Genomic DNA, 12,678 nt, shown 5'->3' on the forward strand with positions numbered 1-12,678 from the left:
TAATTTTAAAAAATAATTCTTAAATCATGAAAATAATATAAATTTTTTTAAGTTTTTTTTCGAATTTGTCAAAAGACCATCGTTGATCACATCGAGGTAAATTTCTTGTACTGATCGCTGGTATTGAAGTTCATCACTTTCAACGTGAACAAAGATTGTTGAGCCATCTGTTGGTGATATTTATCATCCTATAATCATTATTTACTTTTTTATTGATTATTCATTTTTGTAATTATTAAAGGGATATAAATAACTGGATCGAAATGAAATATTATAATGAACGTATAAAATAATTGATAATTGTTTTTTAAGCGAGATAAAAATTTGTACGATTTATAGTCACGGTAAAATCGATTTTAGTTTTTTCTCTTTTTACAAAACAAGTTGCAACAAAGACAACTGTGCGAATGAATTTGAAAAGAGAAAAGGAAAAATAGGATTGAAACCTCGTAGAATAATTGCATTACAAATATAATAATTGCATTAAAAATGTTCGATTTTCTTTTATGACAGATTCAAAATACATTTTTCTAATAGTCAAATGTGTTTTTAATCTGTCATAAAAGAAAATCGAACATTCTTCTAAAGAAAATCTAGACAAATAATAACAACAATGATATATTAAAAACATTCGGAACGAATTATATCCTCCTAATTTTTATCGAAATATCGATTTATAATCTGCTTCACAACAAGCAGTTCACAATGCTCTGTAGTTAAAGTAGTGAGAAAGATGAATGAGTTTAAACTTTCTATCCTCTACAAGGAAAAATATATCTTTAAGGGAAAGTTTTTCAAAAAGGTTGAATTATGGATAGCAGGTAAAATTTAAGAAATGTTCGGATCAAAGGAAATTCCGCTATTCTCGAAAGAAACAGCTTTATTCCAAAAGAGATCTATAAGTATACAATGATTAAAATATTTGCGTTGTTGAAAAAGATCACGTTTTTGAATTTGTTATGCTGATTGTTGATTAATGTTGTTGCAGTTAAAAATCGTTATGCTCACATTATCGATAGCCATGAATATATAATATTTTGGCGACGCATTATGCAAATTACATTATTATTATAATTAATGTACTGTCTCTTCTGATATCAAGAAAGACATGACTGTCGATGATAACACGGTGCAACGTACCGACTGGCGTCGTGTCGTGAACGAAAACAAAATATGTCTTCGTCTTCGTACTCGAGCGAGCTGTCACGCTCGCAGGAATATCTGAGTTTTCGCAGCTCCGTACCGTTGAGAAAAATCGTTGTTGACGCCGACGGCGCGAAGGTATTATTCCGTATTATTATAGAAATAAATTAATTCTATATTAGTTTTCACGTTCGATCTCTAGCTAATTTACTTTTCTCTTTTTATCGATTTTCGTCAAGTTGCAAAGTGGCCTCATAATTCTGATGAGTATAAGCATAGAAGTAAACAAAAAAAAACGGTAATATTTCGAAATGTTTTTACGATTGTTTTAGGGATGGAAGGTATACGATTCTAATCCAAAAACTATTAAGTGTCCACTTATATGTCTTCCGCCTGTCTGTGGTACTGCTGATATTTTTTTTAGACAAATATTAGGTCTTGCTGCCAAAGGTTACAGAGTTATCTCAGTAAGTTAAACGATAAGCTTTCTGAAGCATTTCAATATATGTAAAATAGTATAAGAGATAATTATATCTTGCTAATGTATAAATGAGAGAAAGTAAATAATAATTTGATTTTTACAGGTTGAGGCACCGGTATATTGGAGTATAAAGGAATGGTGTGACGGATTCAGAAAGTTGTTAGATTATTTAGAGCTTGATAAAGTCCATCTTTTTGGTGCTTCTCTAGGTCAGAACGTACAAACAAAATATTCACTTTCAATATTCACTTTCACTAACATAATAATCTAATAGATGAAATTTTATATTCACAGGTGGTTTTTTGGCACAAAAATTTACAGAAATAAATGCACACTGTCCTAGAGTAGTATCTCTGGTTTTGTGTAATACCTTCACAGACACATCTGTATTTAGTTACAATGATTCTGCAGCAGTGTAAGTGAACTATTTTAAATAGCTTTAATGTAAGCGTAGATAAAGCGTAAGATAAATTTTTTTCTTTTCGTAGTTTTTGGATTTTACCTTCATTGGTATTGAAGAAAATGGTAATGGGAAATTTTGCAACGGAGAAAGTCGATGGAGAGATTGTAGAAGCAATTGATTTTATGGTGGAACGGGTAATCTTAATTTTCTTCAAACTAATGAAAGATAAAAGATACAAAGAAAAAAATATTTATTCTAAATATGTTATATATGTTATGCATATGTTTTAATTGTGATTTACAGCTAGAGAGCTTAACGCAATCCGAATTAGCGTCTCGTTTAACAATGAATTGCATAAATTGTTATGTACAACCTCAAAAAATATGTCATTTACCTGTAACAGTAATAGACGTTTTTGACGAATATGCGTTATCAAATGCAGTTAGAGAAGAAGTGTATAAATGCTATCCAAATGCAAAACTAGCACATTTGAAAAGTGGTGGAAATTTTCCATATCTAAGCCGATCCGCTGAAGTTAATTTACATTTACAGGTAAATATATTTATAACATACAGTTAATAATTAAAATAATTAAATCAATTATCGTTGACATGAAATATAGATTTCATGCATTTATTTACAGATTCACTTAAGACAATTTGAAGGTACGGAATATACGGCTTTAGAAAAGATTACGATTTAGCGCGATGCATTTGCGTTAGGAAAAATGTAATAAAATCCAAAAATTGTATATAAATATTAATTAAATAGAAATTCTCTTTTGCTCATATGCGAATATTAAGACTGTAGACAACCTCTATGCCTTTTGTATTAAGTCAGATATTATTTCTCAATATATTCTTTTAACGAAGGAATAATTGTTATATAATGTATAAGTATTCTAGAACATAATTATGTAGAACATATTATTAGGAATTGTATAACATTGTATGTTATTGCTTAAGTCCTTATCTAATATTTCATTTTTAAATATAAAAAGCATTTATATTTTGTAATAGCTTGATCTCATTTTAATTGTAAAAAAATCTTTTATGACTTATTCATTATCACAAAATAAAATTTTTATTAATAATTTATAACATATAATAGCTATTAAATAAATATAATATATAATAGCTATTAAAAAAATAAAAAAATATGCTTTCCTAATTCTTTTAGTATATTTTGTACAAAATATATATTTTTAATTATTATTATTAATATATTATTAATATATCTGTATAATTCTATTATCTTATTATTAATATATCTGTATAAATTTAATAACAAAATATTTTCAACAAATATATTTTATATATTGTATTATTTTCCACTTGCACTAGAATGTACTAGAACGTATTTAATATTTTCATAAAATTAAATATATAATCTATTATTTTTGTTAGAGAAATGAGTTTTGAGTAATTATTTCTATTTATTATGGTGTGTAGTTAGAAGTTACCATAGTTTGCTAGGTCGCCTGACCGGGAGACCGTATAAGAACTTGCTTGGTATCGATTCCTTCGAGTGTACCTCTCTCGCGTTTCTCTTTTACAATCTCAGATTACAGGGCCTGTTTTGCCCAGTATACATATATGACATCATTATCTATGTCAGTTACCTTAAAATTTTTCTCTTTCACTTATTATTTTTTAATAAAATTTTAATTTTTCATAGTTTACAACTTTTTGTTACATGAAATATTTAATTTATATTTTTTATTATATGTTTTTCTGGAAATATACGATATTTATATAGGACGTAATTTTCTAATTTTATTAAAATATTAGAAATAAACATTAAAATGGCAGAATTTATATTGATTTATACATCAATCAATATAATCATAACATAAACGTTAATCTTATACAAAAAGTATTCATTAAAAAAAATTAACGAGTTTTGACTTGTTTGACGCTGATAGATATCGATGTACTGATAAGATTACGGTTATCACTGACTATTGAATATTATGCCATATTAATTCGTCTGATAGTTTGACATAATCTTTACAAAGAATTTAGACGTGTATTTCAGAGCTCAGTCTCTCACCTGCACGTGACGCGAACAGACAACTGGCGGTCCGATATCGCGCTATCCATCGTGATATGTGGCAGTAACGATAAATTTAATCATTTTTATGAAAGCCTTGAAAGAGAGTCGACATTCGGATAGTTTAGTAATGTAATTAGAAATTACATCACGTAAATTTTAATCCAATTATTTCTTTAATATTCGCGAAATTTTCCTTCACGAATTAGAGCATACATTAACGAAACGTTCTATGTGCAATTATTTGTGCATTTTTATGTATTAGATATTATTAAAGTATAGAATTTTTAAAGTTTAAAAAAGAATATAAAATTATACTGAATTCACAAAAGATTCAATTGCCGTTCAATTTTTATAGTGTAAAACATAAATTTATAAATGTACGTGTGTTTTACGTAAAGATCTAACATGGTTTATTGAAAATATTAAGTATAATATTAAGTATTAAATTTTTTTTTAGTTATATTAGTTTTAATAAAGTGTACTTTGAACTATCAAATCCAAATAATCGGATTATCATAAGATCTTATGTTATCAATAATCTGTACCCAATACGACCTAATCTCTCGCATGATATTACTCAATGTCGTATATATATTATATTTACAAACTTGTTCGCGATCATCATGTAACTATCCTAACAAGAAAAGCTATCATCAAAGAAAATAGCTTAAAGCAAAATTCAATCAAGTGAAAGGAATGCTGACCGCAGGTTTGCCTTGTTGTTAGAAATAACGTCGTTACAAATATTTTTTTCTTTATTATTATATATTACCTATAAACCGTAAAATTTATTTAACTTTTGACTTTATTGTTCTTCGATATGTACGTAATGAAAGTCCTTTTTTCCTTTCCTGCGAAACCTCAGTAAATAATTACATGTTATTCGTAGCTTATATATAGTTACATTTTTTTCAGACATAAGATTTTTAGAAATATTCTCACAATGGATTCACCAGAACTGTGAAAGTTTCCATCTTATTTCGAAAAGATAACTCATCTTTTTAAAATGGATAATGAACACAGACCTCTCGTGAATAGCGGAAGAATAGCAGCGTCGACGAAAATCGCTTATGCTCTTGGACATGTTTTCAATGACTTAGCAGCTGCTATGTGGTTCTCCTATATCTTAATCTATCTGCAACGAGTTGCATTATTAGAGCCTATCGTCGCTGGTGCGCTTTTACTCTTAGGTATGTGTCAATCTATTCATGCGCGAACAATGTTACATTAGTCATACTATTGATTAATGTTCGAACGATCTTCATTCAAGGACAAGTAATCGATGCCATTATGACACCCATATTTGGTTTTCTAATTGATCACTATTGCAAGAAAAAAATTTGGCACATTATTGGATCCGTGATGGTCACTCTGTCTTTACCCATAATATTCGGCAATTTTGTCAATTCATCTACTACGGTTGTGATGCTTTTATATGTAACAAGTATTACGATATTTCAAACGGGTTGGGCAGCCGTACAAATCTCTCATTTATCGATGATCCCCTCGTTAACTAATTCCGTTCTAGCTCGAGCAGATTTAACGGCAATAAGGTATGTGATTTGTGTAATAATCTCTTGAAAACGTGGGATAGTAATTGTTCTAGATAGTAATTGAATAGCGAGTTCTATAAATATTATTTCAAGACAAATTTACTCCTAGATATTCTGCTCAAGTTGGTGCGGCTGTGGTAGCTTTTGTAGTAACATGGATAGTTCTACCAACTAGTGGCGAATTGATGGTTCAATTGGATCAACATGATGATTATAAATTCAGAGTACGTATGAAGAAAAAAGATGATAAAAAAGATATTCATGTGATTCTAATTTGCAGAATATCATTCTGGTCCTCACAGCTTTCGGTTTGACTGCGACTGTCTTTTTTCACATTTTCCTGAAAGCGAATCTCTTGGAACAAACAGTATATCTACAACCGGACATCGAAAAGTCAGTTAAGCCGTCGGACGTTTCATTGAATCGTCGAATATCATGGATCGACATCATAGTTTTATTAAGAGTCGCGATGTTATACGTGGCGAGCAGATTATTTATTACTCTCACTACGATATATTTGCCGTTGTATATAGAAGAGACAAAAGTTGGTGGTAAGCAAGCATTGGCCAATGTGCCGTTAGTATCATACGTATTCTCATTCACGGCCGCTTTGTTACTCAAATATCTCAACAGAATTTGCAGTACCAAGGTAAATTTTTATAATAAGAAAAAGAAGAAAAAACAAAGAGATGCTAAGTGTATTTTTGTTTCGTTGAATCGTAGGCTTGCTATTTTTTCGGCGCTATAATTGGTATAATCGCCGCCGTTGTCATAGAATTTGTCGGAAGTAACTCAACAGTCATATATATCATCGCCATATTAATTGGCGTGGGAAGCTCTATCACGATGGTCACCGCATTGAGCGTCACCGCTGAATTAATCGGCTGTCGAACGGAACGTAGCGCGTTCGTATATTCAATCGTCACTTTCCTTGATAAAATCATCACTGGTCTCGTAGTAATATTCATCGAGAAATTGTGAGTAACCATCGAAATTTTATTTAATCACAGATTGCAGCCCCTCCGTAATACATCAAAAATTGTTATAAACAAATATAACTTACTTTAAGAAAAATTTTTACTTTACAATAAATAAAAAGACAAAGGGCTACGAGCTTAAAACAATCATCATAAATTAACAAATTTGTATTAAATAGTTAAAAAATATAATAAAATAAAACATGTCATGAATTTAAAAACATGAAATTTAATTTGAAATGAAAATGAAAATGAAAATTATACAATTTTTTATTTTGGAGCGAGATTTATAGTTGATATTGCGTCCGAGAGCGAATTTTTAATTAATTTTTATATATTTTATCTATGTAACATTTCCATTGTTATTTTTGCACATTGAAAATGATCGACAACAAGGATCGAAATGTTTGTATTGTTGTTTTCAAATTCATGACATGTTTTATTTTCTTTTTTAATTATTTAATACAAATTTGTTAATTTATGATGATTGTTTTAGGCTCGTAGCCTTTGTCTTTTTATTTATTTTAATTTATTGAAACTTTATTACTTTTATAATTTTTACTTTACGATTTTAGATTAATAACGCAAATTTGCCTAATTCATTGTTTCTAAAACTCGTTTTCATTTTTTTTTCAGGAGATGCAACGACAAAATACTTTGTCCTACTTATGATCGAGATATATTGTCCATCGTTTGTGCTTCCTCAATGATACTGGGACTTATAACTTTGCTATCTGTATCGCGTTCTCTTACTTAAGATATTAATATTTTTTGTATTATATGTGTAAGGGCCATGGTTGAAAAAGTTATTTTTTAAAAATAAAGCTTTATTGGTATTTGTGATAAAAAGTAACTCGTTACTGTTGCTCATTACTACTGAGTCTAAAAATCGTTACCTTTTTCGTTACTTTTTTTATAATTATGCAAGAGATGGACCTACTCACCGATTTTAATAAAATTAGGGTTATACGACGTATTTTTGCATGAACGAATCTGGCAGAAAAATAAGTGTATCCGGCAAACTGAGATATTAATGATTAAAGTTGATGATTAATGAGACAAAGAAATCTATCAGATTCATTTATTTTGTGCAAAAATGTGTTAAATATATAATATGATACTCTAATTTCATCAAAATCGATGAATAAGCCTTTCTTTTGCATAATTATGCTTTTTTTAAAACAGACTTCTAAAACAGAACTGCTACGATAGTATATACAATAAATATTAGGTGTTGGAATTAATTCGTAGCGTTTTTAATGAAAGAATGTTATTTATTTCACATGAGCATTAAAAAATACATTAATGAAAGTACTTCCCATCACTTGTAAAACGCTACGAATTAATTCCAACACCTAATATAAGATAAATATAAAATAAATATATTTAGAAAAATATTTATATCTTTGAGTATTTTTTATTTTTCATTAATATTTTATATACTTATGTTTAATACTTTAATATTTTACATACTTATGTATAATTTTATGGTATTTTATTCTATGGTATTTTATTATATAAATATTTTAGTGTTCTTATGTTAAAGTGAGGATAGTGAATGAAACAAAAATAAGCAAAAATTTTTTTGCTTTATTAACTTATAATCTTTATTATTCGTGACGATCGTGGTCTATAAAAAAGTAACGACACAAATATAACGAGGTCAATTTCGTTACTCGCTATTAAAGAAAATATAACGTCATTAGCTTTTTGTTACTAATAAAAAAACTTGTTTGTTACTAATAGAAAAAAATTGATATCAAAGTGTTATCAAAAAAAGTAACGAAAAAGTATAACGTCATTACAAGTAACGCATTACTTTCCAATCCTGATAAACCATATAATGTATTTTCTCAACATTACTAGTAGTCGATAAAAAAATGTTTTATATTGCATTTCGTATTATTTCTGCATCATTTTGTACATTAAATTGTAAATTTATCATACCAATTACATTAACTTTTCGAAATTGATAAGGAAGTTAGCACGTCATTCTTACGAAGAAAGTAATAACAGTAGCACTTTTTACAGTTCCTTATAAAAATGAAAAAGAGTTTTGTATTTTAATTTGTTTTACATCAAAATTAGCACGCCATTTTTAATTTTGATTTTTTTATTATAAAAAATGCGGAATCTTTTTTATTTTTATAAAAAATTGTAAAACTATGAAAAGTACTATTGGAATTGTCGTTATTTTTTATATTAATAGAATGTCATGGTAATTTTACAGATCCAATAGACAAATTAACTAAACCGTGATTTAATTATAAATCTCTTTATCAAACTGTAAAAAAAATGAAATAATTAAATTTTCTTTATATTATTTCGATAAATTTAGATTATTTCTATTAAAAAAATAATAAATATTAATTCTTTTTTTTAAAGAAGTTATGTCACTTTGATTCCTTCAAAATCAATTAGTGCCGTTTAATTAACATGAATTAAATGAATATTACTTAGCATTAATAATTATGTTATAAATTTTGATGTTAACTCCGAAAAGTTAATTATAGCGAATTCACTCATCGATTACAAAACGTAGGTATTTCCATTTTTTTAATTTCTTTTTTTATATTAAACTTCACAATTTGCTTTGGCAACTGCGTACACAGTAGACTTGGGTTACCTGCTAAAGAAAGCATTGAAGTGTGGAAAAACAATTATGCATTGTCTACCAACACATAAATGGTCTGGACAGTATATAACATCCATGACGTCCACAGTCTGATTTTATCTTTTCAAAAGGAAAAAAGATAATAAGGAAAGAAAGACCTGAAGTTTATTATTGAGTTCCTCATGATCCAGTAGCTATCTGTGGAAGATTGAAGATTATTGAATGGATCTATTGATGGATCTAATGGATTATTGAATACGTACATTCCAGAAAAGATTACATATCAAGGTTTCGAAAATATTCAAAAAATATATTTTATTTATATTAAGAGTTATTTCTAAAAGATATCTATGTAAAAGCTATTAATTATATCTAAACGATATGACAAGATTTTTTCTAAAAGTCATAAAGATACGTTTTTATCTGTCTGGGAATAGTCTTGTGCGGGAGATATTTCTATTCTAATCTCTTTTATAGAAAAATGAATGATAACAATCTATTTTTCAAATTTATAGTATCTTATAAGTGATAGATAAGATACTCTTAAAATTTATCTATATATAGATACAATTACATGTACGAAAATTTATCTATTCTAAATACAGATATAGATACACAATATTAAGATGTATACAGGTACAGATATCAAATACTTTGAATGTATCTTCAGATATATTTCAAATACTCTTAAATTAATTTTATAATAACGTAATTTTGTAATAACGTGTAAAAAACGTATTAGTTATTAAATATCATGAATCATTCATTTATTTATTTTTGTTACATTTATTTCTCTCTCTCTCTCTCTCTCTCTCTCTCTCTCTCTCTCTCTCTCTTCAGTCTTGCCGAGCATGGTGACTTTCATGTGCCTGTGGTGCGCACGCTGATTGTGTCATATGGGACCTACTGATTAACGTTCGATTCCGAACGACGATTTTTGTTAGAGAAGTTCTCTTGGCAAAGATACTCTCGGTGGTTTGCTATTGTCTGCTAAGAAGAGCTAGAAGCGTTCGAAAAATTTTTCGGTTCCTTTCGCTTAGGGATTTTTGCAGTCTCGTGCGCTGTTGCTACGTCACGCTCGCACTCTTTACATTTATATAGATAATTGAAAAAATTTATAATTATCATAAAACAATTTAGGATAAGAATTATAAGACGATAGTATTCATCATAGTTTTCAAATTAAAAATGCTTCGAGCATTGTGTTTTCAGCTTAACTATACATGCGTTAGAAATCTAAAATCACTGGCTGCATTCAGCAGAAAAAGCAGCTGTGTAATTGTAAAATTCTTTAATATGACTGATTTTTGTATTTAGATCCTGTGAAGAACTAAGAAAAGAAAGACTAATCATGTTGCAGAATTTTTCAACGGCAAAGCTGCTTTTTTTTCTGCGGAATGGAATCAATCGACAATGGCCTAGTTTCCATTGAGGGTTTAAACCGGATCAGAATGTAAGAACCAACCAACTGCGGTCGAGTATTTCCCTGTTACAGTCGAACGACAGGGGAATGCTCGACTGTAGTTGGTTAATTCTTACATTCTGATCCGGTTTAAACCCTCGGTGGAACCTGGACCAATCACGCATAAAATCAAATTATGAAGAAATTCTAATGCTGAAGAAACGTATTTGAAAAATGCATCTGAAAATCAGTTCAGATGCTGTATTTTTTTTTATCTAGATACAGACACAATACTCGAATTTGAATCTATCTCAGATACATATTAGGTATATAAAATGTATATCTAGATAACCCAACATTGCTTATAAATAACGTAAGACAGTATTATCTATATTCAAAGCGACTTGGACCAAATTTCAAACAACTTAATCGATGATTGATCAATAGAAACCATAACAAAATTTCTATATAAACGAAAAATTAATATTTCGTTTACTTTAACGAAATAACATAAACACCGCTTATATTAAGTTAATATGAAATAATAATCCAAGATTTTTCATAATAGGCAGTAGACACACGTTTCACTGTCACAAGGGTGTTTATCATTCGCGCAGGATTTATCATCCGTGCCGGTTTATCATCCGCGCAGGTGTTACTCCGAAGTTTTAATTCAGATGTCATGACGTTGACGGTTTGTGGTAAACGGCCGTTATAACCGTCCCGACGGAAGGTGGATCGGTGGACAGCCGGATAGCGTCGTTCGGAGCTCGGAACTCGAACTGCTCGGAGCAGCAGTGGTGGCGCGCGAGAGTACGATGACCCGTCTGTTCGCATGTTACGAGCGCTGGCTCGTCGCGGTTGCGTCGTAGTACGTCAAGGCAGATATTCCCTTTATCGCGCGTAGAAAGCGCACTCGGGAGTCGGGAGTCGGGAAGAAGAAGGGAGAGCGTAGACGGGCGGCGGGCGAGCAGCGACGAGCCGAGCCATTGCGCAGCCGCTTATTTTGTTCGGTGGACGAGAGGCGGGCGGTGACGGACGCACGTTTAGCGGGGCATGGCGCGGTGCGCGTTCTAGTAAACAAGTTGTGTGCGAGTCGCGCGGGGAATCTTGCGCCCTGACCGAGCAGCCGCCGCGCGATATTTATTTAACGACGCGACGCGTCGCGTCGTCCCTCGACCTCTTTCAAAGATCTCGCCGTTCTGTCTACGGGAACGCTGGGAAACGCTGGGGAACGCTGAGGAACGCTCAACGCTCAACGCTCAACGCGGCCGAGGGATAAACAAAACTCGGACAGCCGCGAGAGCCGATTCGTCTCTCTCTCTCTCTCTCTCTCTCTCTCTCTCTCTCTCTCTCTCTCTCTCTCTCGCTTTCGCGAGTTATACGTTCGCGGGTGTGAATGGTGTTGGTGTACGCGAAGAAAAGTTACCGCCACTGTGTTCGCCACCGGTCCTGGACTCCTGGGATCTCTAACGGAGGAGGCGATCTGGTGATCTTCGATCGTGCTTCGACGGAAGGAGCCATCGGCGAGTCGCCGTCGTCGCCGAGTTATGACACCTCGCTACGCGTTTTGGGGCTTCCGACTGGACGCCGTGCCTCGGTGAGTCCTCTCCTCCTTTCGATTCTCTCCTTCGCGTCGTTTTCGCTTTTTCGCCGCACGCGCGCGAACCACCATGCAGCTCGAGTCTCGCTTTTCCGTGACGTATTCGCGGTGTAATTCGACTACTATCAAATACATGGAATACCGTTGCAAGCGTGCAGTCTCTTCGAATTAATACCCGTCTCATGAAACGTCCGATGGACTTGTTTTTCTCCGGTTTTCGGCTTTCATCGAAACGTTTTTTCCTGTCCCTCCGTTTATCTACCTATTTATCTACCTGTTCCGAATCGCATTCCTTTCCTCGCTCCGTCCTCAATAGAGAAGGAACTCGATCGGTGGCAGCGGGGGGTAAGGAAAGAGTCATGGGAGGGGAGGGGAGGGGAAGGGGGGGGGGGCGGAGAGAGGAGGGCGGAGAGGAGAAGGGGGAGAAGTGCGCGCGAATAACACGCG

General features: G+C 31.8%; 4 protein-coding genes across 8 annotated transcripts in view; 3 read left to right on the forward strand and 1 right to left on the reverse strand.

Moving 5' to 3' along the window:
• retn (retained) overlaps positions 1–12,678 on the reverse strand; it is a 182,688-nt gene that overhangs the window by 122,640 nt on the left and 47,370 nt on the right. The window lies entirely within an intron of this gene.
• Positions 1,121–3,332, forward strand: LOC105144139 (maspardin). 2 transcript variants are annotated; one of them, XM_087413288.1, is made up of 7 exons: positions 1,121–1,281; positions 1,476–1,610; positions 1,728–1,833; positions 1,919–2,039; positions 2,113–2,221; positions 2,331–2,579; positions 2,650–3,332. In XM_087413288.1, the coding sequence occupies exons 1-7, from the start codon at positions 1,174–1,176 to the stop codon at positions 2,728–2,730; spliced, it is 909 nt and encodes a 302-aa protein (XP_087269414.1). In that variant the 5' UTR covers positions 1,121–1,173; the 3' UTR covers positions 2,731–3,332. The 2 variants fall into 2 exon arrangements, with proteins under 2 accessions (XP_087269414.1, XP_011051143.1); XM_011052841.2 differs by having other exon boundaries at positions 1,140–1,281; positions 2,671–3,332.
• LOC105144137 (major facilitator superfamily domain-containing protein 12) lies at positions 3,962–7,620 on the forward strand. Of its 4 annotated transcripts, none has more exons than XM_087413249.1 (7): positions 3,962–4,231; positions 4,998–5,272; positions 5,353–5,635; positions 5,745–5,859; positions 5,916–6,284; positions 6,359–6,612; positions 7,249–7,620. In XM_087413249.1, the coding sequence occupies exons 2-7, from the start codon at positions 5,089–5,091 to the stop codon at positions 7,367–7,369; spliced, it is 1,326 nt and encodes a 441-aa protein (XP_087269375.1). In that variant the 5' UTR covers positions 3,962–4,231; positions 4,998–5,088; the 3' UTR covers positions 7,370–7,620. The 4 variants fall into 4 exon arrangements, with proteins under 4 accessions (XP_087269375.1, XP_011051142.1, XP_011051140.1 ...); XM_011052840.2 differs by having other exon boundaries at positions 3,962–4,143; XM_011052838.2 differs by having other exon boundaries at positions 3,964–4,211.
• The window catches only part of InR-2 (insulin-like receptor-like), a 47,470-nt gene continuing 45,570 nt past the window's right edge, over positions 10,779–12,678 (forward strand). The window contains exon 1 of the mRNA XM_011052835.2: positions 10,779–12,228. The gene's annotated coding sequence lies outside the window, so the exon portion shown is untranslated. The remainder of the gene's footprint in view (positions 12,229–12,678) is intronic.

Source organism: Acromyrmex echinatior, chromosome 1 (assembly GCF_024713525.1).
Source record: "Acromyrmex echinatior isolate Ae372 chromosome 1, ASM2471352v2, whole genome shotgun sequence".
NCBI classification, from domain to species: domain Eukaryota; kingdom Metazoa; phylum Arthropoda; class Insecta; order Hymenoptera; family Formicidae; genus Acromyrmex; species Acromyrmex echinatior.